The sequence below is a fragment of the Sesamum indicum genome, linkage group LG12 (assembly GCF_026168435.1).
Source record: "Sesamum indicum cultivar Baizhima isolate 11 linkage group LG12, ASM2616843v1, whole genome shotgun sequence".
NCBI classification, from domain to species: domain Eukaryota; kingdom Viridiplantae; phylum Streptophyta; class Magnoliopsida; order Lamiales; family Pedaliaceae; genus Sesamum; species Sesamum indicum.
The window spans coordinates 8,222,505-8,249,967 of record NC_142668.1 but is presented as its reverse complement, the minus strand read 5'-3'; the positions used below and the strand labels follow the sequence as shown (position 1 = coordinate 8,249,967).

Below are 27,463 nucleotides of genomic sequence, written 5' to 3'. Positions count from 1 at the left end.
GCAGATCCTGTACCTCCAGTGTTTCATTATTAAATCGCCCCATGAAACTTTTTCAAGTTTCGTTTTTCTTTTGTCTTATGGTAAAAACATGAGTAGTGGATCGCTTCTGCTTTCTCTTACTTGCAAAGTGGAAAGTGAATTTCTGTACTAGCTGTTCGTGTGATTCTATGCTAGTAAGAGGGTAGACTAGTGAACCATTTTTGAGCTTTTCCTGTCAAAGTAGTGATAAAAAATTTAGCATTAATAGGGCCAAATTGCCCGTATAAATTCATTACCAGATCAAATGCTGCCACATATTTCTGCGGATCTTTGGTTCCATCGTATTTAGGAAGGTCAGGCATTCTGAAGCTCAGATTTACTACTTCTGTCAAAATTTTGTTGCAGAAAGGAGAATTTCGGTTATGAGATACTATGTCTCCCCGCCTTTTGAGTTCATCAATCTGCTTTCCCAGCATAGCGATTTGTTTCCCCATGTTGTCTACCTCGGCTCGTGAGATAGCAGGTCCCCTCTGATGGCTTCTATCACAACTGCTCGATCCAACCTCAGAGGGTGTATGGTATTCTTTCTCGATTTCTTTTCTACTTGTTCCTTCAGATATTTTTTCAGGGTCTTTTTCCTTGAACAGTCTCTTTTTAGCAGTTTCTCTTTCAATAGGAGTCGTTGTTCTTCGTTCGTATGCGACGATAGCGTTTCTACCCGCTTCTTCCATCATTTGTTGCAATTCTACCCACGTCAATTGTATAGTTCGTTCTCCTGTTCCCAACGTTGTCTCCAAACCCGGCATGTTTTCCCTAGAGTGTTCCTCCATATTCCACTATCCTCAAAAGAGTTCCCACAGACGGCGCCAAATGATCAGGCTTGAATTCGATGATCTTGATTTGCGATCACGATCACGCTTCGTCTCTCCCCGATCTTAGATAATTCCTGAGGATCAGAAAACACGTCAAGCTAGTTGGGTCCGTCCCCGACAAAAATACTCCGACACTTAAGTTAATTTTTTTGGGTTGAGATATATGATAATCAATAACTAAATTAATAGAATCATCAATTACCTTCTACTTATATGAGCTCCGTGTATTTATATAACTAGAACTTACTATGATGAGCTGCCACGTGTCATGATCATGGGCCTTGAGTCTTTAATCGGACGAGTCATCGTTAATTAAGCGCCTGGATCGTGCTGGGAGGCGGGGATCCGCGATCTTGGCCGTAAATCATGCGTGCGGATTTCCCTCTTCTTGCCTTATCTTGAGACAAATTGACTTAATAGTGCAAATCCCGTTTTTACTCTTAATGAAGGGTATGTTGGTCTTTTAGTAATTCCTTACTCATCAGGTACTAGGTGTAATTTTCTCAAATAATAGAAAGTCTATGTGTAATTATATCAAACTTCATTGTATTAAATTATCGTATCAAAAATGCCATTTTTTTAAAAAAGCCGATTAGTTCTTTTATTTGCTTATATTTTCAATCGTAATTAATATATAGATATTATGTGTATATTATAAAAAATTATACATAATAGCGTGTATAAGAACTAAAATAAAAAAAAAAGGGGCAAAGATTTTAAAATATAAAATTCTATTCCAAACGGAGTAGTATAATTCCCAATAAAATTTGTAGTTAGGCAAATCCTCAAGTCGATTTTGAATTTCCTTGGCGTAAAATCATGTCCATGCCCTCTCTACCTCTCTTCATTTCGTGTCCTTTCCTCGACCGTCCACACCTTTTAAAATTCCTGCCCAAGACTTTCCCAAAGTCCAAAAAGATTTCTCTCCTACCCCGCTCTCCGGGTGTTGTAGCGTCATTCCCCCATCTTGATGGCTGAAACCCGCGAAAACCCAATGGCCGCCGCCCTCATCGAGCGCTGCGAAATCGCGCCGTCGCCGGACACGGTGGCGGAGCTAACTCTTCCCCTTCTCCACTTCGATATAACTTGGCTCTACTTCCACCCTGTTAAGCGTCTCCTCTTTTACGGTTTCCCTTGTTCGAAACACCAGTTCTTGGAAACCATCGTTCCCAAACTCAAGGAATCTCTCCTCCGAACCCTCAATCATTTCCTCCCCCTGGCCGGAAACATTGTTCACCCCATCAAATCTGGCAGACCCTTCTCCCGATTTGTCGTAGGAGACTCGGTTACGCTTACCATCGCTGAGTGCAATAAAGACTTCAAGCACCTAACGGGAAACCACCCCAGAGTCTCCGACGAGTTGTACGCCTGCGTCCCTCAGCTCCCGCCGGCGAAGCACTCTTCAGATGCCGTCATATTACGCGTTTTAGCTCTGCAAGTGACGCTGTTTCCTGGACACGGCGTTTGTTTGGGCTTCACCAACCACCACTCCATCGGCGATGCCAGCACCATCGTCCGTTTCATCAAAGCCTGGGCCTCCGTCAACCGATTCGGCGGCGACGCGAAGCTGATAGATGAGAAGTCACTGCCCTTTTATGACAGAACCGCGGTCGCAGATCCTGATGGACTGGATTCCTCATATTGGGACCTCTTGAAGAGATCCAGCTCCGTGGAGCCTCGCCGTCTCTCCTTCCCTCTCAACAAAGTCCGGGCGACTTTCGTCATCAGGAAAGACGATATCGAGAAGCTAAAAGCCTTTCTCCTGAGGAGAAGGCCCGAAATGCACATCACCGCGTTCACAGTGACCTGTGCCCTGGTCTGGGTCTGTCTCGTCAAAGCAGAGGCCGGGGCTGTGCCGGACGACGAGCCTGAATACTTCGGCTTCGCCGCGGACTGCCGCGGACGGCTGAATCCGCCTCTGCCGGCGACATATTTCGGCAACTGCCTGGCGTTTGTCAAGGCGGAGTCAACGCACGGGTTGTTGAGAGGAAAGGAAGGGTTCTTGGTTGCGGCGGAGAGCCTGGGACTGGCTATACAGAAGACTGTGTATAACGAGAAGGGAATTCTTGATGGGGCGGAGGATTGGCCGGTGGAGTTCCGGAAACTAATCGGAAAGCGGCTTTTTGGGGTTGCAGGGTCGCCGAGATTCGATCTCTACGACGCGGATTATGGCTGGGGAAGGCCGAAAAAGTTCGAATCCCCTTCCATCGACGCGGAGACATCCATGTCCCTGTGCAAATCCAGGAACTTCGAGGGTGGATTAGAGTTTGGCCTGTCCAGGACCAAGAAGAAACTGGATTCATTTGCAGCTGTTTTCACCGAAACATTAAGGAATCTGTGAAGTTTCTAATACTGAATTTTTTGGCATTTCTTCTTTATTTGATGGACGATTGAAAAGAACACGTCCAAATTCTAATCTCAACTGAAATTTTCCGGGCACTTCATTCGTCATCTGAAATTGTCGTCGTACAATTGCTGCATCAACTATCAGGTAATATTCTGCACATTCACTAGATCAAGAAGACCCGTGTACTTAGGTTCTTAGACTTGACTACGCATCTTTTGACAGATGAGAATTACTATGTAATCTGTTCAATATGTACATATGACTTTGCTTGGTGACAATCCCGACACTGCTTTGCTGCTGTATGGTTTTTTTCAAGTGTTGGATGTCAATTCAGTCACGTTAAGCCTTCAAATTCCGGTGCAATTAGTCTACAAAATCCGTTGCATACTCCGAGAAGTGCAGTAAAAGTTTTCCCCATTCATTTCACTCTGATAATTGTGGTTTGAAAAATGAATTTAGTACTCAGACATACGTCCCTGTCTAGTAAATATTTGTCAAAATTGAGTTCAAATTGGAATTTCTTGTGTCGGGAAAACTATTATAAAATTCCATTCAAATGCTTTCTTACGTGGCTGACGTATTAAATGTGTATTGTTGTCAATGTAAGAAAGGAAACGAAAGGAAAAGAATAAGAAAAATGTGGGTTCATTTGGAAACGACAGGGTTCTGAGAATGGGTCACATCTACTTCGCCCTACATTACCAAGTCTCTGATACAATAGATTCTTTTGACAAGAAAATATGAATGAAAAATTTGCTTTTTGTCCAAAATGCCGCAGTAGACTACAATTAATATGTTTGCATAGTATTGTTACTCCAACTCCTCCGACAGGGGATGGAATGTGTGAGTTCTGGTAGGTTTGGTCGGACTTTATAATTGACTGTGGTGGTCGGATTCCAACGCGCGATGCACATTAGTTAATTTTAGTAAAATTTGAGGCCATACCACTTCATCTCGAACCGCTATAATTGGATTTTTAATTTAGTGAGGTTTTATGCTCTTAAAAGTTATGAATTTGAACTTTATGGATACATGGGATTTTGTTTTATTATAACAATAGATGTTGATTTGATCTTAGATATTGTTTAGATATAATTTATCTGATATTATCGATTAAGGTACGATTGTTCTAGCTGTTTTTGTTATACATATATATATATATTCGATAAAAATGATTGTAATCGATTTATTTAAAGAAAGAAAAAAGAAAAATGAAAACTCACCTTGCCCCACTCCGAAACTACACCCACCACGATTGAATAAAAAATAATAATTTAAATAGATTGAATACATTCAAATAAATATTAGTGACAGTGAATTTTGACTAAATATATCTATAAAAATTATTCGAGATGAATGTAGACGATTGTAGATCCATACCCAATAATTTATATATGAACATGTCCCATTAGGCTGGATTTGATACAACTCCCAACTGTAGTTGTCATCCCTACTCATGGGGCCACAAAACAGTGGAAATTTGAAAAAGGAAAAAATTCTTCGAATTAAAAGAATTAAAATTTTTCTTCTTATTTTGATCACTTTGAAAATTATTCTTGTTATAATCACTTTGTAGCACATCTAACGTAACAACTCTTTGTTATTGAATAATTCGATAAATACAAAATAGTCCGGCCATAGTGGACTATTAGGAGTAAAAAATGTGTTAATATTTACATAAAAATTCATTCATAATGTACACAATTGATAGGTATATATACACCAAATAAGAGAGAGAAAATAATTACTTCTAACAAACTGCCTATGTGGATAACAACCTAACAAACTACTTATAACAATAGCCGAAAAACATAACAAGAAGAAACCGACAAAAATAAATAGGTCGTTGTTCTGGAGGTCGCTGGTGAGATGGTGCTGGTGGAGGTCGCTGGTGAGATGGATGTTCAGGTCGCTACAGCCCCCCCTCAAGATGGAGCCGAGGAAGCAAGGCCCAACTTGCAAAGTAAACGTCCGAAATCAGCAGCAGGGATGGACTTTGTGAAAAGAAGAGCGACCTAATCGGATCCACGAATGTGAGAAGGAGAGATGAAATTGAGTTTGAACTGATATCTAACAATGTGACAGTCAATGTCGAGGTGTTTGGTGCGCTCGTGAAGGGGTGGGCAGCATTGTTGTCGCACCAGAAGGGGATGGGCAGCGAAACGGAGAGATGGAGGTCGTGCAACACATAGGAGATTCAGAGGAGCTCGCAAACAGAAGAGGCCATGCTGCGATACTCGGCCTCAGCTGATGAACACGAGACGGTGGCTTATTTCTTGGTCTTCCAAGAGATGAGCGACGACCCAAGAAACACACAGAATCCGATAACTGATCGTCGAGAGTCAGGGCAAGAGGCCCAGGACGCATCAGAGTAAGCACTAAGAGTCTGGAAGGTAGTGGAGGGAAAGAAAAGACCGATGGACCCGTTAGATAACGAAGAACATGAAGGGTTGCATCACAGTGAGAAGAGTGAGGTGCCTGGAGGAATTGACTGAGTTGTTGGACAGCAAAAGAGATGCCAGGTCGTGTAAAATCGAGATATAGGAGGGGACCTACAAGCCGCCGAAAACAATCTGATCACCAAGTAGGGAATCGTCATCTTGCTCTAATTTGAGATCTGGCGATAGCAGGGTAGAAACAGGTCTGACATCAAGTATTAAGGTGTCAGCCAGAATGTCCTGCAAGTATTTACATTGGGTGAACTATAGGCCATGCAAAGAGCAAGCGAGTTCGAGCCCAAGAAAGTACTTAGCCGGTCCGAGGTCTTTGATGGTGAATAAGCGATCAAGATAGGCCTTAACAGAATCCAGAGCAGAAAATGACGACCTAGTGAGGAGGATGTCATCAACATAGACAAAAAAGGCAGTGAGTTCGCTTGAGGTTCGCTTGAATGTTCATGGCTCGACTGTTTGAAACCAAAAGCCAGCAACTGGTTGGTAAGGTCTGAATTTTCACTGTCTGGAGGCCTGTTTGAACTCGTAAAGCGATCTTTATAGCTTACAAACTTGTCTGGCAGGAACGCCAAGGAGGCATTCAGGGGGATCCAAATAAACATCCTCCTCCAGAAAACCATGGAGGAACGCATTGTTGATATCCAGTTGTGCCAAGGGCCATGAATTGGAAGCTGCCAGTGCGAGGAAGATTCGTACAGTAGTAACCTTAGCGACTGGTGAGAATGAAGCAAAGTAGTCCACCCCCTCAATCTCAGTATAACCCTTCACCACCAAATGAGCCTTATAGCGATAAATGGTCCCATCAGGATGAAACTTCAGCTTATAGACCCACCGTGAGCCGATGGTACGTTTTCCAGGTGACAAGGTCGTTAAGATCCAAGTTCTGTTTGCAGCCAGTGCCTCCAGCTCCTTAGACATAGCCTCCACCCAATTCCTGTCCTTACAAGCCTGCAAATAACTGTAAGGTTCCTGTAAAGCAGATAAGTGAACAACAAAATCTAGAATGTGCAGCGGAGTACGAAGTTGAGATACAGGAAAGTGAGGGTGCAGTTGTAATTGTAATTTAATAGCCAGGAAAGCCTACAGTGAAGTTGCTAAGATCTACGAAGTGGAACATAGGTGGGAGAGCTTGGCATTGCATCAAGAGTAGAGGGAGTGACCACGGTCGGTGCAGGAGAGGTCGCTAGGCCGCTCAAGGGAGTAGGAGGATCGAGGTCATCAACAGGAAGTGGTAGGGCAATAGGATCAGAAGGTGAGGTAAAGTTGGAATAAGGGAAGATTTGCTCATGAAATACTACATCCCTACAGGTAAAAAGGTCATGAGAGTTAAGATCGCAAACTTTGTAGGCCTTTTTGGTTTGGGAGTAGCCAAGAAAGATACATTTCATGGCACGTTTATCAAATTTTTTCTTGTGAGGCAAAGTGTTGGTAACGAAGCACAGACAACCAAATCTGCGGAGTCGTGTCAGGTCGGGTCGTCTATGATAGAGGATTTCATAAGGGCACTTTCAGTCAAGGATAGAAGTAGGTAGTCTGTTGATGAGATAGGTGGCTGTGAGAATGGCTTTCCCCCAAAACTGAGTGGGTAAATGTGATTGGAATAGAAGAGCCCTAGCAGTCTCTATAATATGCTTATGTTTACGGTCTACGACCCCATTTTGTTGAGGGGTATAAGGACATGAAGTCTGGTGTATAATTCCAAGGGAGTTAAATAGCGAGCTACATTGTTCGTTAACAAATTCTGATCCATTATCTGATCGAATATATTTCACAGAGGCATGAAAGTGAACTTTGATCATATTTAGGGTCAGTGTTTGAGGAACCTGGGACTTATATTTGATTAAGAAGGTCCAGGTCGCACGACTATAGTCGTCTACAATAGTAAGGAAGTAATGACACCAGGTTAGCTACCTAAGGGAGCTAGGTCCCCAGAGATCCGTGTGTAAGAGTTCAAAAATACTAGCAGAGTAAGTGGTACTAAGAGTAAAGGGCAAATGATGCTGCTTGGCCATAGGGAAAATATCACACTGATCATTGATAGAAGAAACATCAAATTTAATAAATTGGATGTGTTTAAGTACATTGGATGAGGGATGACCGAGTCTTCTATGCTATAACGATGTATTACAAATTTGAGCAGAATGACAAGAATTAATCACAAGAGGACTAAAGGATGAAACATCTATAAAGTAAAGATTCCTGACCCGGTTTCCCACAGCAATGGTCTTCTTAGTCCTCTGGTCCTGAAATATACAACAAGAAGCGTGAAAAACAACCACAATAGTGAAGAGCAGATCTTAGGAACTGAAAGCAAGTTAAATTTAAAAGAAGGCACCAGCAACACATTGGTGAGAGTGAAGTTTTTGTCTAAGGTGATGGTCCCGGAATGGGTAACTTGCTTGGTGGAACCATCCGGAAGATGTATTTGAGTAGGATGTGAGATAGGGGTTAGATTTTCAAGGGGACAAGAGTTATCGCACATATGATTAGGGAATTTAAACAGTTAGCTCCAGAACTCATAAGGGCAATATCCGTACCTGTGAATTCATCTAAGCGACCTCCTCCTATCTGTGCGACCTCCCCCATCTGGCCTTCCAGACTGCATGCTAGTTCGCATAAGCTTAAGCAGTTCCTCCTTAGCATCAGGTCGCGACAGTGTCTCCTTTCGGGTTGCTACTTCCGCTGCCAACCCACGCGTTACGCGTGTATCTCTTTTGCGTTTATCCACCAGCTCCTTGTACCATTCAGGCGTTCCATGAAGTTTAAAACAGGTCTCCCTGCTATGTCTTGCTCTGTCACAGTACGAGCAGTGCTGGATTTGCTTGTCCGGCGGAATATACCGTCTCTTGTCAGGTCGCAGGCCTCCCTTAACATTCAATGTCGCGTTCTCACCACTATTTGCGAGCTCCATCTGAACACGTCTTTATTTTTCCATGCTTTGTATCATGGAGTATGTTTTGTTTATGGAGGGTACAAGATCCATGACCAGCAATTGTTGTCTCACCCCATCGAACGCCTCATTAAGTCCCATAAGGAACTGCATGATTGAGTGAAGGCTGCCGTCTCAGCCACGGCCCCCAAGCCCCACAAGTGCACCCATTGCAAGTGCATTGCGGCATCGTCTTCAGCTCTCCCATTTCATCCACAGGTGTTTCATGTTGGTGAAATATGTAGATAGGGAGGAGGAACCTTGTGTCATAGAGCATATCTGCCGCTGTAGTTGGTACAACTGTGGCCCATTACATTCGCCGTATCGCTGCTCAAGATCTAACCATAAACTCCTGAAGGATTTTGTGTACATAAAAGCCTCCACAATGTCTTTGGAGATGGACTTGAGGATCCATGTGGTCACCATGCTGTCCACTCTAATCCACTGTTCAGAAAACGAGTCATCAATATTTGGTTTGATGGAAGTGCCATTGATAAATCCCAGCTTCATCTTGGCACGTAGAGCTCTCTTGATCCCGAAACTCCAGTTGAGGTAGTTGTTGCCGGTCAGGGGTGCACTAACCAAAACCATCCCAGGATGGTCAGAACCACAAAGTTGCAATTTCTCCGGTAATGGGTTACCCCGCATCTCCGCCATCGCCGATACCATTCAAAAACACAACGCAAAAGGACTCTCAAACGCCAGAAATTGTGTATGTAGAGACCTTCAAATGAAGGCTCTGATACCATGTCGAATAATCTAATAAACACAAAATAGTCCGGCCATAGTGGACTATTGGGAGTAAAAATGTATTAATATTCACATAAAAATCCATCCATAATGTACTCCATTGATGGGTATATATACACCAAACAAGAGAGAGAAAATAACTACTTCTAACAAACTACCTATGTAAATAACAACCTAACAAACTACTGACAACAATAATCGGAAAACATAACAAGAGGAAAATGACAAAAATAAATAGGTCGTTGTTCTGGAGGTCGCTGGTGAGATGATGCTGGTGGTCGTTGTTCTGGAGGTCGCTGGTGAGATGGTGCTGGTGGAGGTCGCTGGTGAGATGGATGTTCAGGTCGCTACAGTTATCACCAAATGTAACACCCCTATCGTAAATACAATCATTCTCATAAAAAATTTACATTAGATCCAATAAGACAAATCTTATTTTTATCAATACATTAATTCTAAATTAATTCTACAATTTTCGTAGTGATTTGTGTGTGACTCTTTAGATTCACCTTCAATTAAATTTTAACTTGTGTCGAACAAAATTAACTAATTAAGTCTAATTTAATTATTTTTTTTAGTAACCATTATTTAGAAAGTCCATCATCATGGGTTGTGTCATAGGGGTTTTTGATGCAGTGAAATTTTTACACCCACTACGTGGCCTAGCTTCGCACGAGCTAATCAATCTTTTTTCTTACACACTCTCATTCGTGTACAAAACTTGAAAAATAAGGATGAAAATCACCCACAAAACATGCAAGGTAGCTAGAATTCACACAATTCAAGCAATATAACATATTACAGCCGAATGCAACCTTATATTTTATTTCCAACAACTAAAATACTAGGGTCCTCAAACTTGCACCGAAAGGGAACGGATCGGCCCGGAACGCGGCGGGAGCGTGCAAAATCGGTAATTAAAATGTTAGTGGAATTAAAATCGGATCACAGTGGTGTACCCTTTGATCATTCCCGGCCTTTCAGTGTAAATTAAACGCAGAAATGCATATAAAATAAACACCGTGTTAGGTGGCAAATGATAAGTAAAAACAAATAAAAAAAGTAACCACGAAATACACATTTTCCATTCTTCTGATCGGCTACTCACATTGGCTCCAACTCCTTCTTTGAATCCGTTAGAGGATTCAAGTGTTGAACTCCTCTAAAGTATGTCCACACCAAGCTGTGGAAAGACAACTAACCTTATTATAATTTACTTGATCAGTATTACCCTCGTCAAATCCCTTAATAAAAAAAGAAAAAACAAAAACTAATTCTGTTCATTAATTCTTTGGGCTACGGCATGTATAATAATAATGACAATCTTAAAAATAGCCTTCTTGAGGGTGCGTTTGGGTCTATTTGATGTTGGGCCAGATTTTGTATCATCTTCACTGGGCCTAGCAGGTGTGCAACAAGTCCAGATTGAGTGAGGCTCGTATCAGTGCCCGACCCATCTGGAACCACCTTGTCCTTACGGTCAAAGGAGGGAAAAGCACAGCAGAAATCTGTACTAGCTTGAGACGGGTGTGCGTCGCAAAAGGCGTTGCAAAATGATAACTAGTAGCCATTTCGAATGTCGTCAGAATAGCCATTGTAACTTTAACTAATATTTGTAATCGAACAACATTTGGGATGATGTTCTAAACTCGTCCCAAGTCTGCATCAAATTTGTGACAGATAAATTTCTCTCGTCATAATTTTTTTCCTGAACTGCTGCAAGAACGAGCATTTGTCCATTTACCCGTTGCAAATTAATTCGTATCTGTTCCAAAAATCCATCCCAAACAAGTATTTTTTTTTTTTTTTTGTACTGTTTCAAAGACATAATAATGGGGGGAGGGGGTTATGTAAAATGAAATTTTCCATATCCCTATACTTCCGCTGGAGAGCAACTGTTATGAGTAAAATTATTTCATATTTGAGAGAAGGAACGGTGGAATACAAGGAAAATTTTATTTCGGCTCCAATTGGATCAAATATAGATCAATTATATGACAAGTACCATATATTTATCACGTGATTATTGATATAGAATTTAAAAAAAATGAATAATCACATACCAATTATTATACAGTTACTCTATGATTGCTTCTTACAAAAGTTTTGCTGCTATACAATTAATTCTGAGTGTAAACCTTAATAAAAGCAAAATTTAACAGAAAAAATTAATTATCGTACGTAGACACCCCCTATACTTGTGGCTGAAACAATCCTTCTAACTTGTAAGAATTTTGAAAAGATTCAATTGGAGTTAACGTAACAGCATAAAGTCTACTCTACTTTTTATCTTCATTAGTATCATCAATCATAGTGCTTTGTTTTTGTAGTTCCGTACTCATGCAGCCATGTGCATACAGCTAAGGTCTATAGTAAAATCACATGCACAAAACTGAATTCTTGAAGCTTTATAATATACAGATTCCTTGCTTACATTTCTATCTAGCTTACCCAAAATTCTAGTTCAGATCCCACTTCATCAAATTTGAATCAATTATATGATAAGTTCAATACACTTATTTTGTGATTGATTTGATTCGGTGAAATTTGATCTGCGTAAGAATTCTTCCTATGTTACGTGTACTAAAAGCCAAATGGATAATTGCCTCTATAAAATGAACTCCATACTCTACCAGCATACGCCATCTACCACATTAACATTCCTCCAAAAATTTTCTCTAAGTAACCAGTGTATAGTGTAATCTGATGGAGAATTTTTCTACAGAGATGGAGTTAAATTCCCTCTCTGAAGGAAAATGGTGGGGTGATGATTGCCTCCGCCATGTTGATGGCTTTTGGCTTTTGCCTCAATTTGTCGAACCCATCGATAGGGTTGTTAAGCATTTTAGGCCTCTCCCAAGTGATATAATCTTAGCTTCTTTCCCAAAAACCGGCACGACATGGCTGAAGTCCCTCCTTTTCGCCATTGTTCATCGAACCTCCAAACATCGTTTGGCGATGAAAAATCCACACGAATTGGTTCCGAATTTAGAAGTTCAAGTTTACACTGCATCCGATGAACCTCTAACGACAAATCCTTGTTCTAGACATCGGATTTTTAGCACACACATTCCCTACCAACTCCTCGCTAAAACCCTAGATTCATCCGACTGTCGCATTGTATACGTGACTAGGAACCCCAAAGACACCCTGGTCTCGACATGGTATTTCGTGAACAAGTGGAAGAAGGCGGAAAAGGAGCCGTGGCCGCTTGAAGTGGCAGCTGAAAAATTTTGTGACGGGCTCGTTCCTTGTGGACCTTATTATGATCATGTCATGGGGTACAAGAAGTTGAGTTCGGAAAAGCCTAAGAAGCTGTTTTTTATAACTTATGAGGAGCTCATGAGTGATCCCATATCACATGTCAAGAACTTGGCTGAGTTCTTGGGGTGTCCCTTTGAAGGAGAACATGAAGTTGAAGAGGTTGTGAAATGTTGCAGCTTTCGAGTACTAAGTGAACATGAGGTGAACAAGTCCGAGGAGTCTCCAGTTTGGTTCCAATTGCCGTACAATTCTTTCTTCAGAAAAGGGGCCGTTGGGGATCACAAAAACCACCTTAGTGATGAGATTATAGAACGCATTGATGCACTTACTATAGAGAAGTTTCATTCCGTAGGTTTCATGTATGGGATTTGATCTAATTATTAGGTTGCTATGTTGATTTTTTCACACCTAAGTTTTTATTTATTTGTATGGAGAAAGAGAATAAAATTTGAGAAACACCGTGGTTCTCAAATCTTTTAATATCGCGACATGGATTAGGGACGTTAACGTTTCTTTTTTTGTCTTTTAAACGTATGATCTGAGATTTTTAATTAATATTTCTTGATTGATCTGGGGTAAAAAATACACTTTGCCCCTGAACTGTATATGCTTGATAAAAACACTTATCCCTTAAACTAACAAATGTAATACTTACCCGCTATGATTAAATTTTTGGTCAATCTTGCCCTTGTATTATATATAGTTCAAAGAATTTCTTTTTCTAATAATTTTAAATTTTAAGTTTAAACAAAATTTTCTCAATTGGAAAAACTATCTTTTAATTATAATGAAGTAATAGAAAATTAGTAAATTGAATAGTTTGAATGTTGTTATATTTTAGAGACTCAAAGTTAAGTAATAAATGAGTACAAAAAAATATTTCATAAAAAGATTTTATTAATTTTGTAATAAAATTAAATTATTAACTATTCATTCTTTTAGATAAAAATGAGTAATTAAATGGTTTTTCGAATATTTTTTTTAAAAAATGTGATAAAATTATTATATATTCATTTTTTTCTAAAAATATTTAACTTTTGGTTAAGAATATATATTTGTCAATTTCTTTTAAAAAGCATATATGAATTATTGGTTATATTATATTTCTTGTGTATCTACTATATATATAATTTATACTATACTTGTAATTTAAATTCTTCCCTTATTAAAAAAATTTAATTAAAAAATAATTTGATGATGATTTAATATGTGCTCTTTGTCTTGGCACAAGGTGTCAGTGTTTCTATGTGGTCACTATAAGCCCTATTCTAGTGTAGTTTAGGGGTGTAAACGAGTCGAGTTCAATTTTATTATTTATGGCTTGAACTCGACAAGCTCTTATGATTCGAGTTTGAGCTCGAATCATATATAGCTCAAACTCGATCTAACATGTATTTACACCATACATAAAAAAGAATGTGTAATTATCCCATCATTGCCAAAATATCACTTTTGGTCCCACTAAATAGGGCCCTTCTCACTTGCAGTCCCACGCTTTACGTGTACAATACCTTTAGTCCTAAAGTTCTATTTTTTTAACAGAAATAGTCATGTTCCGTTAACAACTAACGGAAACAACATGTGAGTTGTCATGTGCCGTTAGTTAATTGGCAGCTGGCGAAAAAAACAAAGACCAGGCTTGTGTTCAGTTTTTGGAGGGAAAAAAGGCGCCAAAAAAATATTTTTGGCTATTTATATATGTAAATAAAGCACAAACACCACACAACATTTTTATCTTTTTTTCATCACTTAATCTTAAGAGCAATAGGCCAAAAAATGTCACAAACATCTCAAAATACTTCAAATATTGAATGCTATTGTAATGGTGAATTATGTATAAAAATATGTTCTTATATATTACTAGATGACCTTTTAGTAATGGTGAATTATGTGTAAAAGGACTATTGGATATGCCTTTTTTACAAGTAATTATAGTTTATGTTGTGTTTAAATGTGTAAGCATAAATCCTGAAAGCAATAAAAACGGAAACTAAAATTGCACACCAGCAATTGTTGTGTCTTTGCCTGCTCCAACACCTTGAATAACCAGTGGTTGTGCAATATAGCAGCGGGTATATATCTCCAGCTGGAATAAAGTTCGTTACCGATGTATTCAGAATGGTTTCCATACTAGTAAGGATATTGGAGAGTAAATAATCATTAATTCTAGACTACTAATAGTAATAAATTTAGCAAGAGATAATTATAACAAAAAAGTAGTGTTTCTGGATTCATTATGGCTGGATTCAGTATAATCCTTTTTCACGAAAAGAAAATAAAATCAAGTTACATCGATAGAACTTTATTATCGCAAATATAACCAAATACAGTATACATCATTCAAACAAGAGCTACGCATGCAAGAAATCTTCCATTTAATCTTACTACGTTGTGTTTGAGAAAAACCATTTTCAGAACTTTTTGCTGAAATAGGAGATAGAGAGTCCTGGAGGTAGGTCAAATCTGGGAGTCAATCCCAATGACTTGGTGCTTGGAAATAATATCTTTTAGAGCTTTTCCGTTTATCGTTGTTCTACAACATTTTGCAATCCCAATTTTCATTATTTTAGTTAACTGGAATGGTATAATTTATATTAACTTGTGGCTCAGAATAAAAGAAAACTATATCAAGAGTAGACATATACAAGAATGTGGCAACACGACGGCCTGACAATAGGAAAGTGCATAATAGACAAAAATATCCTTACCGCATTATCGCTTCCCTTCAATCTACCCAGAGCCGAGTCTTTTGCAACTTCTTGTATGCCAACTTCACACCTAGCAGAGATGTAAAAGGTATGTCATATGATGAAACTGGTTTTATTTAATCCAAGCATATAACTACTGTGCCAGTTGCACAGACAAATGAACTTGATTCTTTACCAGCTAAACTATGCTGACTAGATTATAAGAACTAATTGATACAACATTCTATCTTGTAGCACTATCCAAGACTATAAACATAGAAGGCATATCTGCATATCTAGTTATAAGTTAGTTTCTGTATTTATTCATCCAGCTGCAATACCTAATAAGAAAAGATGAGATACCTGGACTAAAGGTGTTGAACACGTAAAGCGTGGGACTGCAAGTGAGAAGGACCCTATCCAGTGGGACCAAAAGTGATATTTTGCCTCTATTTTTTTCGCTAGCTGTCAGTTGACTAACAGCACGTGACTTATCACATGCCATTTCCATTAGTTGTTAACGGAACAAAACCATTTCTGTTAAAAAAAATAAAGTTTTGGGACTAAAGGTGTTGAACACATAAAGCGTGGGACTGCAAGTGAGAAGGACCATATCCAGTAGGACCAAAAATATTATTTTGCCCCCATCATTCAATTCACTTTTACACCATATATGAAAATTTTCCCCACGTTTCATCTCTGTACTATGCTCTTATGCTTAAATCACCTACTATAACTATAGCACTAAAAATCTTCCATTCGTCGTCAATTCTTTGTCAGTCGTTGGCTTAATTATTTATTTATTATAATTTTTTTAAAAAGTATTAACATAATTGTGTTGAGTCATGGACAACCACTAATTTTTTTTTAATAATTAAAGTATCGAGTCGTGGACAACATCCAGGACTTGACACACAATTTTTTTATTTTTAAATTATGCCCATGTCGTGGTTGTAATTCATGGCTCGATTTTTTTAAAATAATTATACATAATAATTAATTAATAAAAACCATAGAATTATAAATTTAAATAATAAATTACAATAAATCATGATGTTAAAATTGTATTAACTAAAATTTAAAAAATATTTGTTCGTTCCACAATTGCGTTTATGGCGTTAACGGCGAGATCTTCTTATTTCCTTACCCATAATTTGTATTGACTCATTTTGTTCATGATTTATTGTGGCTTGTCCAGATTAATACAATTTTAACATTATAATTTATTAAAATTTATTATTTAAATTTGTAATTATATGCTAATATTAATTATTACATATTTCAAATTATTTAAAAAAACTCGAACCGTGAGCGTCCACAACTAGCGATCGTGGATAGAATCCATGAGGTCGAGTCGTGGATGTCTTTATTTTAAATATTACGTTCATTACTCGACCGTTATTTTTTTTAAAAAAAATTATGTGTCCACAACTCGATATAAATGTGTTAATACATTTAAAAAGAATATTATTTTTATAATTTTCTTTTTTTTTATAGTAAAAAAATAATTAAGCCCTTCATTCACGTGCGTTCTTAATCACGCGTTCATTTCTTTCTCGCTCGCTCGCCCCACTTCCGTATTCCATACCTTTACGAGATCCGAATTTCGCTGCAGAATCACCTGTGATCCCTCCAGCAATCCCTTTCTTATCTCTTCCAGGTTCCGAAATAATTCTTGGTTTTTTATTCTTCTTGTATATTTAGCTGGATTCTCCTTTTCTGTTGGCATCTGTTATTGAAATTGAACCGCATAATCCGAAAAGGTAGGTTGCAATTACTGTGATGACTGAGATTGATTAATCTGATACATGTGAGAATGAGAATTTTTGTTTGTTAATGCAGACGTACATGCTGTCTGAATGTGTTATGAGTGAGCGATTGATCTAGTGTATGCGAGAATGAGAAGTTGTGTTTGTTATATTAACCATATATGCTGCCTGAATGTGTACTTGTGAGGTGGAGAGGGTTTTAAGGCGTGAGCCGTTTCATGGGTTGTTTGAAAGAGATCCTTATCCGCCTGTGATTCTTTTCACTTTGATCCTGCTGAAATTTGAGGTTCAGACAAGATTATCACTCCAATTTTAAGAGACAAGTGTTATTTTAGGATCACTTTGTCATACTCAGTTGTGTTTGATTCCAATGTTCTCTCTCCCCAAAACAAGTTTCTAAAATCGCGTTTTCACCTTGTCATCCATCATCTTTTTCTTTCGTATATGAGCCCCACAAAAGAAAAGTCAACAAAGGTTGGCTTCTGGTCTCTCTCTCTCTCCTCTTTTTACTTTTATAAGCTTCAAGTATTACTAAGTCTTTTTTTCATTGAATTGTTTAATTTTTAAATTTGTATGAAGTGTCGCCATTACCTTAATTTTTAATTTATTAAAATATCAGCTCTTGCCCATTTTGATGAAGGAAAAGTCACATCTTTAGTGCACTTACATACAATATAAAAAGTATCAAAGTTCCTAATATGTCATAACATGGACACATAAAGCTACTATCTTTCATGTTAACCGGAAATTACATTCAATACTATGGTACAAAATATAAACTACGAGGGGACCTCACAACATGCATGCAGACCCCATGGAATATTGATTATTTATCTTAGTTTAAGGTAGAGTTTAGTCAGTTTCTAAAATAATTATTTGATTAATTAAAATTACATTGTTCTTTAATTAGTAAAAACTACATAATTATTACTTATCCAATATAAATATATATATATATATATGTATCATCTTGTTCATTCTCCTATATATAAAAATCTATCTACGATAATTATCTTTATATAATATGTACTTTACATACTGAAAACCCGGGATCCAAATACCATTTGACATCTGTAGTACTTTTTGTACCTCCAGAAATAAATTCTAAAACAATTTTACTCTTTCCTTCCTATTTTAAACCATTCTTTAAAAGTGCCAAGCATACATAATATTTCCTAATACATTTCTCAAGAACACCATCTCCATACCACCTAGTCGGAACCATTCAACAAGAAATCCAGATAAAGCCAAAGAATTTTTATTGAGTTTGCTGGTGCATTTTAAGGACATTATATTTTTGTATACTGCGAATATTGTTAATGGTTAATGTAGTTTGACAGATTGCTGATAGTAGATCAATAGGGGTATATTTATCTTGCTTTCAAAGTCAGTTGTGTCTTGCTTTGGTTTCAATTCAGACTAGTAGTAAAAGGTTTGGTTCTATGCGGCAACATTGTAAGAGAATATGGGCTTATAATTTTTTTTCTCTTCTTCTTTAGACAAGCCATTCTTTCTTAGACTCAGATCCCCAGCTACGAGATTCGTATTGCAGTTGGCTTGCAGTTAGGAATGGAGAATTTGGATCTTGACTCTGAAGAATTTATCAAGAAGTTTTATATCCCTAGATATATACTTGAGCCAGAGTCAAAGGCCGAGTTGTTCAAGCCTGAATGTCCTGTTTTGGTATTTATCAACTCTAGAAGTGGTGGTCAGCTTGGTGGAGAGCTCCTCATCACGTATCGATCCATACTAAATGAGAAGCAGGTGAGATCATCTATGTTTCTTCAGATTGTTTTCATCACATATAGTTCATGGCTGTGCAGGGGATGGCCTTTTCAAAATAACGGAGCACATTTTGTACACACACACAAAAACACATTCATATATTTCTGAATTGAAATACATAATAATCCAGAAGAGCCACTACATCAAGTGGTGTGGTTGTAATTTACTGCTATTAATGTAGTAGGACCTTTAGCTTAGTTTTCTGCTGGTCTCCTTCAATATAGATAAATTCCTTTTCATAGACGATCTCATACATTTTCAGGTAATTGATTTGACAGAAGAAGCTCCTGATAGCGTGTTACGTAGGCTTTTTATCAATCTCGAAAAGCTCAAGAATAGTGGTGACGGAACTGCTCCTGAACTTGAGAAGAAGTTGAGAATAATTGTGAGTTGTGAAACAGAAGACTATCTGGAAGTGTGTCTTTCCTTTGATGGTTCTTACTTAGATCTGATGCATATGAAACATCTGATAGCCTGTGACTTTATAGGTTGCAGGTGGAGATGGTACAGCTGGATGGCTTCTTGGGGTGGTTTCTGATCTAAAATTATCTCAGCCCCCACCAATTGCTACTGTGCCTTTGGGAACTGGAAACAATCTGCCATTTGCGTTTGGTTGGGTATGAAAAAGTTTTATGACTCGTGAAGGCAGCACTTGACATACTAAATATATGTTTATTATACATAATTCTTCCGATATGCTGTCTGAGAATTTTTTAGTAGGGCTATTGCAATAGAAATGCATGCATCTAAAGTATTGATGATTGATCTCCTTTAAACAAAATCATAAAGTTGCCTGAAATCTTTAACTGAGCATCATGAGATTGGAACTTCCAGATGACTTGTATGATAAACTCCCTGGGCTGCAGTTCTCTTTTTAAGGACAAATTCTACACTGCTAGCCTAGTCAAGATACTCTGGCACCAACAAATGGCAGCAAAATATAGAAGCCATTGTTTCGCCGATTTCCACTTTAATATATTGTACCTTATCTGTTTCTCTTTGTACTGACTTCATACACAGCAATGACTTTGCTTTTCTTCTTTAATATTATATCAGTGTATGCGGAGCTCATATTAGCTATCTCAGTCCCTTGGTTGAAAATATCTATGCAATCTTTTGGGCCTTGACGTTTCTTGTACATCAAATGAATCTAAGCCTTTGAATTTCAGGGTAAGAAAAATCCTGGAACTAATCGTAATTCTGTGCTATCATTCTTGGATCAAGTGTGGAGAGCAAAAGAAATGAAGATAGACAGGTAATTTCCATTCAAGTTGAGTGACTATGAATTTTCTTGGATCAAATGAAAACAATTGTTTCTTATTATAACAAGATCACATTCCATATAAAAATGCAACACAAGCTGGTCTTTCCTATTGCCACTAGAAACATTCACAGGCTTTCTGAACATATCCATTGGAAACATATAAGAAACAAGGCATCTTTAAGGTAAAATACTTGCACAATGAACATTTAGAGAAAATCTTGCTACCTTGTTTTAGAACAGTAATTACTTTGAAGTAATCCAACAGTTCCATAATCCTTATTTCCAAGCTTTACGGCTCAATCATGTGCTTCATGGATAACTCATTATTGTATCTTTTCTAGATGATGCACTAATGTACTTGTGAAAAGTAGAGAAGGGAAAAAGAGATATGTATATCTGAAATCGAAATAAACCATCTCAACATATTGAGATGGAACAAACACCCTACCAAAGATAACTATCCTACTAGATATATACAAATCATATCATATCTAATGATATATATATAACAGTACTTATTCATGACGTGCCCGTACAAGTCACTGATAATTATGGATCTCAAAAATTTTTTTCTGGAAAAACCTACTGATGAATAAAGCACTTCTCTCGCTTGCCTGCTAATGACCTTTTTAGTTTTGCTTAAGATATTACTTTTTAAGAATTATTTTACTCCTTTGAGTCAATTTTTATTCTGTTCACATAATGAGTCTGTCATCAAGGTCAAGTACTTTTCTATCACATGTTTCTCACAACCTAATGGGCACTGATAGTGACCTGTGCTGAAGTCATTAGTTGCCTAGAATTTACAATATTTTTCTATTCTCCTGATTGTACAAAATAAATTGAATTATCTTCAGTTGGCATATTCTTATGCGAATGAGAGCACCAAGGCAAGGCTCTTGTGATCCAATTGCTCCCCTAGAGTTGCCACATTCATTGCATGCATTTCATCGGGTTTCTTCCACAGATGATCTCAATGTGGTAGGAAGCTTTTCTAACCTCTACATTAATATTTTTCTCTCTTGAGCATTCTATGATTGTGGTGATGAGATTTTCACTTCACCTATGGCTATACCAAAATTGACGCACGTCAATCTACATATTATTCTAGATTTATCTTTGTTGTCTGCTTTCCCTATGTTCCTGGATTTGATACTTCTGATAACTGTTGATTTCAAACGTGTTGCTTCTTTGGTACCAGGAAACGACGATCTCATTTTGAAGTGAAAAAAAAAATCTTCTTAGTGTTATCAGTGATATTCTACCTAACTCCAGACCCCTCCTGAAGTACATGAACAGTATAATGTTTGGTCGAAACAAGCAGCTTTGTGATGTTGTCCAGCTATCAACCTAAACTAGATTGTAGTAGCATGTCTCTGGAATTTTTAACAATATATGAAGGCAAAGTACCTAAATTTAGGGGCAGCGATAAATTTATGGAAATTACTGGGATATTGTTATAACTCATGTAAAGTACAGTCATCCTTATATGTTTCTGTAGTAGGTAACCATCTAGGTAACTAGTACAACAAACAATGTTGTTTCTTCTATTGTTTTAAAAGTAAAAGTGCTATGTGGAACTTCTGAACGTGTAAATGTTTCAGGAAGGTTACGACACATTCCGTGGAGGCTTTTGGAACTACTTCAGCATGGGTAAGTGAACGGTCTGTAAACTTCTTAACAAACTAACACAGTTATGCTTAAATTGATCATTATTTGTACTCTTGTCTTTCATTTGATCATGTGAAATCTTATTAATTCCAGTTCCACTTCGAGCTTGTGAATAAACCTTTGTGCATATATCTTGAGCTATGCCATTTAGCGCGCTTAGGCTGCTCAGGTGTGTAATGAAATAAGGACTACCACTAGCTGAACTAATGAAACTATATTCAATGGTGCAAGATACTATTTACTGTAAAGAATGACATTGATAATTATGAATATTGCTAATTGATCCATGATTCTTTCTTGCAAAGCTTTACTAAATCTTTTGTTAATCCAATGTCCTCTGTGAACTAATGAAACCATATACAATGGTGCAAGATACTATTTACTGTAAAGAAATGACATCAATTATTATGAATATTGCTAATTGATCCATGATTCTTTCTTGCAAAGCTTTTCTCGTAGGACCTGAAGAGATTTGTAGGTTTTGAAATGGCACCTTATAATGGAATTATTTGTCGGTTGTTGTGCCATTCTTAGAAGAATTGCTGAACATATTATTCTTATTGCTTATTTATTACACAGAAAATTAGAATATATATCATAGTGGACCTTAAATTCCAACAACGGAAACTGATCCATTATGTTTCATCGTATTTGAAGCTCATATATACGTGTGTTTGTATATATATAGTTGTATTTCAGTTTCCATTTTTTAAGAAACACGAACAATTGAATTTTCCTTGCTACTGCTGTTATGAAATCATAGTCTGTAAGATTGAACACCTTACTAATTTTTCCGGTCTTCAGGAATGGATGCACAGGTTTCTTACGCATTCCACTCTGAGCGAAAGCTGCATCCAGAAAAATTCAAAAACCAGCTAGTTAATCAGGTATAGTAATAGTATGTTAACATGTACTAGTTTAATTTGGAATTTTTAGTAAAGGATTGCTCACAATTTACCCCTTGCATAGAATTTCCAAATTATTTTTTTATGTCTTGAACATACTAAGGATGCTTTTAGTTGGCTTGAGTTGCTATTATATCATAAATCATTTGTCTAGTGTCTTGTTGAGACTTTCCTGCAACTAGTGTGAATTTTGTTGATTGTAAAGAGATGCTTCTTTGCTGCACCTTAGAGTACATACGCAAAGCTTGGATGCTCACAAGGATGGTTTTTTGCTTCTCTATTTCACCCTTCTTCAAGGTGAGCTTATATGATCTGTGATACAATACAGTTTTGCTTACCTTCCAATGCATAAAAGGAGGAGTTGAACTGTGTAGTTCAATCCATTATTTTTGAAGTGAAACATGTTTACCTACATCTTTGAAGCAAACCCAATATTCACAAATTACTGCTGTCAGCTTAAAGCTTAATAATATGATAACTTCAAGTACTAAAACATACCACCAAACATTGACCTTCTTACAGTGTTTTGTTAATTATAAAGTTTCTAATTTATTTAAGTTCTTCAACAACTTCAGCTTGTTTGACCTTCTAGGTGTGGCTTTCAAAAGTTTGTGGCTGAAATGATGTTTTACCATATGCTTGTTCAGTATTTGTTTTGGAACAAACGTGTTGCAATATCTTACTACTTTTGATGGCTAACCTTTTTCTCCATGTTCATGAATCTACACGATACTGTGAACTTGGTAAATTCAAATATTTCCCTTTTGTTTTCTACTGTTTGCTTTTATATTTCAAACTAGTTTTTCACACTTCAGTTAGAATTTTTGCATAAGTGACGTATCCAATGAGAATATGCAAGAGTATCAGCCTTTTATTATTATATAAGATAATTCCACTATGTTAAAGCCAATCTTGTTAACACCACATGCTTTTCTTAAGCTACAGATATTGTATTTTATTGCTGCAAATATATAGGTGAAAAGCAGTTCCGTTTTTACCTTACCTACAAGGTCAAAAATACTCCATTAGTATTTCTAATATGCATTATGAACTCCCCGAAATACGAAGTCTTTACCTGTCTCTTTCTCCATAACATTTTCTTTTGATCGTAAATAATTGTGGTGCAGGAATATAGCTCAACTCTGCAAGGTTAAGATCATGAAAAGACATGGTGATTGGCAAGACCTCAATATTCCTCACAGGTATAACACTTGTTTGCTATGCAGAAACTAATTTATTTCTGATGGTGTGCTTCCTATTTCCACTTAGAATTAATGAATACAAGTAGTAGTCGAAAAAAGGGCCATGAATCTTCACGTAGAAAAAGGAGGCCAAGAAATTTTGACGTTTTCTGGTCAGAATATTGGTAGAGTTGAATTGGTGGTCAAATAGGATATTTCTATTATCTTAAGAAACTGGTCGGTTTGGATTTGAACTGAAAAGTTCTGGTATTAGTACCTGTATATCTACAATGCATAAGAATCTTCTTTAATTTCTATAATCATAGAAAGCCGTTCTGCACAGAAAGAACAAAAGAAAGAGACATTCTCACAGGTAATTAGTTTTGGTTAACCTATTGCAGGAAATTGTTTTAATGAAGACTCTACTAAAACCAGTTTCTGATTCTCCATAATAAGTTGACATGGCCTATTAATGTCATTCTATGTTCATATCTTGATATTGCTAGCGGTGGCATCTCTCTGGATTTTCCCCTGAATATCTGTCCATATTTTCATTTACCTAGATATACCTGGAGATTTGTACTCTTTTTTCAACTTGTCTCATAGTGCAGAATGTTTGAGATTGTCGTCTACAGAGAGATGAATGTCTCTGTGAGGATAGTCATGATTTCCTGAAAAAGATATGCTTCCATGCAAAATGTTGCAGTAGTTTTTCAATTATTCATGCTATATGCTACAGGAATTTGTTTCTTGAAGCATTAACTATTTTAGAAGAAATTTTTATATTCAGAAATTTCAGTTCTAACCAGTAGAAAATTGATGTGGGCATATCTGTTACTTTCATCTCTATGACTTAACATTATAATAACGATAACTAAAAACTCTCTCAAAATTAATTTAAAAAAGCCAATACACGTAGTTATCTTTTGTCCCTTGGGTAATCCTTATTTTTCGTGTTTCATATCTTTCTCCGTAAACAATTTGGTAAAGATAGAATCAAGAGTCTTCTAGTTAACTTGTACTAGCAAACTTGAGTGTTTTATGTGTCATAAGGTTCAGAAATACGAACTTGTTCTTTTGACTCCTGAAACCAAAATAGACTGAGAGCATAATTTATCTTACATAAGTTGGACTGTTACTTGAATGATTGTAACTTGTAATTCCCATTTGCAAAAAAATACAATCTCAGAATATGTTGCAACTGGACTGGCCATTATCATATTCTCTGACCTTACAAGTTGGGTTTCAAATATGAGATAAATTTACTCACTCTTCTACTGCTGGTAGGCTTTACAGTAATCTGGTAACATAGAGTCTATCATGTTTCCCTTAAGTTTACTTTTACAGAGGTATTTAGCATGTTTGCATTTCGTTTACTTTTGCAGAGGTGTTCAACAGAATTTCATTTATTTCAATATTACTCCACTATACCTTTTTATATATCTTTTTAAAAATAGTAATTAGCATGTTTGCATTTTGTACTATTACTAATAAGACTAGGAAGAATGTATCATGTTTCCCTTAAGTTATTTTCTTTTATCTTACTTTTCCAATTAATGAAACATGTATAACTTATACAGCCACTCTAAATGGATTATAAATGTGATTCCTGAAGAATATGGTGAAGTTGCACTGATATTTCTTTTCCAACATACAGCATCAGGTCAATTGTATGCCTTAACTTGCCAAGCTTTTCCGGTGGGCTAAATCCTTGGGGAACACCAAATAGTAATAAACGTCGTGATGTCAGTAGTCTCCAGAAACATCTTTTTCTTATATTTTGTGGCAATTCTGTTACAGATGTTAGGAACTAAACATCAACTTCTTAAATTTTGTACTTGTTAATATGTCAGAGAGACTTGACTCCACCGTTCGTAGATGATGGCCTACTTGAGATTGTTGGTTTTAGAGATGCTTGGCATGGACTCGTTTTACTCGCTCCTAATGGACATGGGAGGCGTCTTGCACAGGTTTTTTCACTTTTCCTTGTCCATAATTCTGATGTCCAGTGGAGTTTAGTTACAATATTCTTCTAATGTTTTGTGCCAACAGATGCATCCTTGTGTTATTTTCAGAATGCTTATGTTGAGGTCTTGCACATGCAAATATAATCAAAGCCGTATTAAGCATTCCATAAAGTTTAATTGCTTTTATTCATTATAGATGAAATTCTTGGCAGTGGAAAATGCAAAATTGCCTTGGGAAAATAGGTCTGTTTGAGCCATGTGAGAGTGTAGGAACTTCAGAGCATTCTTTGAACTTGAATCACATAAATAGGACGAGGAACCTGTACTCAATATCCACCAGAAAGGCTAGCTCAGTATTATTGAATAAAACAGGAGGGAATTGTTTATTACTTACAATTAGTAAAAGCACAGACTTATTATGGTATCTTTTTATACTTATCCCAACTGTTGTGGTCTTGTTGCATGTAGGCACACCGTATCCGATTCGAGTTCCATAAAGGTGCAGCTGACCATACATACATGAGGATTGATGGGGAACCATGGAAGCAACCTCTGCCAGTTGATGATGAAACTGTTGTAGTAGAAATTTCTCATCTTGGCCAAGTTAAGATGCTGGCTGTCCATGATTGTAGATCCAAAAGTGTCCTTGACCCCACATCTCCAATCGCTCAAGACGTCGACGAGAGGGATAGTGACAATGAAGACGAATCTGTTGGGGAAGAGTGGAGAAAATTTGGAGCAGCAGACACCTTCAAGATTCCAGATGAGGTCGACATTTCCCATCTCAGTTAACCCGCTGCCATTACCTCAATTGTTACTATTTACTTGCCATAAATTATTTGGCTGCCAAAGTTGAAGCATAAATCAACCCCCACACTGATCGTTTTCTTAAACTCCGGTGGACGTTTTATTCGCAAGTCGCAAATATATTGAAGTCATACATTTGATAGGGAAAAACAGACAGATCAATTGTAAGGATTGTCATAAGAAATTGTATGATGATTGGTGCATTGCTTTAGAGAATAGGAAGTATATGCGTTATTGCTGATTTTTGTACAACACCTACTTAAAAGTCTGTAGAATAGCTAAGTTTAAGAACCTAGACATGCTTTTAGCCAGTTATATTGATAATGGCGCAGGGTTAACGTCTGCAGTTGATCACCCTACAACCTGATTTTTAATATTTGTAAAAATGACCATATGTCCACATGTTCACCAATGACTTTAGTGTCGAGGTCTTCTTATCTCTTTACCCACATTGACATTAATATGCAATCATGATATTGTGCAACTAACTTGATTGATTTTTTATGACGGTTAATCGAATCGAATCAAGTACTGAATTATAATATATATAAAATATAATATTAAATATCTTAACATTTATATTTATAAAAACTTTTCTGGTTAATACATATTTAATTGGTTATAATTATTAATTAACAAATAATTTATAATCAATAAATTAATATTATAATAACTTAATCTAAAATTAAAAAATAAAAAGAATTGTGGACTTATACGCGACTCAAAGTACTTTGAACAATTTTAAAAAATAAAAAATAAAAAAGATGCAAGTTGTGGATGCAGTGCACGAGTTACTATATTTTTATTATAATTAAATATTAGAAGTATTTGTG

General features: G+C 36.9%; 4 protein-coding genes across 6 annotated transcripts; 3 read left to right on the top strand and 1 right to left on the bottom strand.

Annotated features, from left to right (window-relative positions):
- The first annotated feature begins 1,650 nt into the window (after positions 1-1,650).
- LOC105178540 (phenolic glucoside malonyltransferase 1) lies at positions 1,651-3,550 on the top strand. Its single transcript, XM_011102032.3, has one exon. It carries the CDS (start codon positions 1,822-1,824, stop codon positions 3,190-3,192), a length of 1,371 nt encoding a protein of 456 aa, XP_011100334.1. The 5' UTR covers positions 1,651-1,821; the 3' UTR covers positions 3,193-3,550.
- Positions 3,551-8,775: 5,225 nt separating this feature from the next.
- Positions 8,776-9,237, bottom strand: LOC105178618 (uncharacterized). The gene has a single exon (XM_011102128.1). The coding sequence runs from the start codon at positions 9,235-9,237 to the stop codon at positions 8,776-8,778; it is 462 nt and encodes a 153-aa protein (XP_011100430.1).
- A 2,751-nt stretch (positions 9,238-11,988) lies between these two features.
- LOC105155192 (cytosolic sulfotransferase 5) lies at positions 11,989-13,199 on the top strand. The gene has a single exon (XM_011071060.2). It carries the CDS (start codon positions 12,037-12,039, stop codon positions 12,964-12,966), a length of 930 nt encoding a protein of 309 aa, XP_011069362.2. The 5' UTR covers positions 11,989-12,036; the 3' UTR covers positions 12,967-13,199.
- Positions 13,200-16,785: 3,586 nt separating this feature from the next.
- LOC105178541 (diacylglycerol kinase 5) lies at positions 16,786-26,976 on the top strand. 3 transcript variants are annotated; one of them, XM_011102034.3, is made up of 13 exons: positions 16,786-16,941; positions 18,550-18,814; positions 19,098-19,220; positions 19,324-19,452; positions 20,005-20,090; positions 20,957-21,080; positions 21,704-21,752; positions 22,575-22,657; positions 22,905-22,972; positions 23,803-23,877; positions 25,514-25,601; positions 25,710-25,826; positions 26,292-26,976. In XM_011102034.3, exons 2-13 carry the CDS (start codon positions 18,620-18,622, stop codon positions 26,613-26,615), a joined length of 1,461 nt encoding a protein of 486 aa, XP_011100336.1. In that variant the 5' UTR covers positions 16,786-16,941; positions 18,550-18,619; the 3' UTR covers positions 26,616-26,976. The 3 variants fall into 3 exon arrangements, with proteins under 3 accessions (XP_011100336.1, XP_088732480.1, XP_011100335.1); XM_088876354.1 differs by having other exon boundaries at positions 16,816-16,941; positions 18,603-18,814; XM_011102033.3 differs by having other exon boundaries at positions 16,903-17,044.
- The last annotated feature ends 487 nt before the right edge of the window (positions 26,977-27,463 follow it).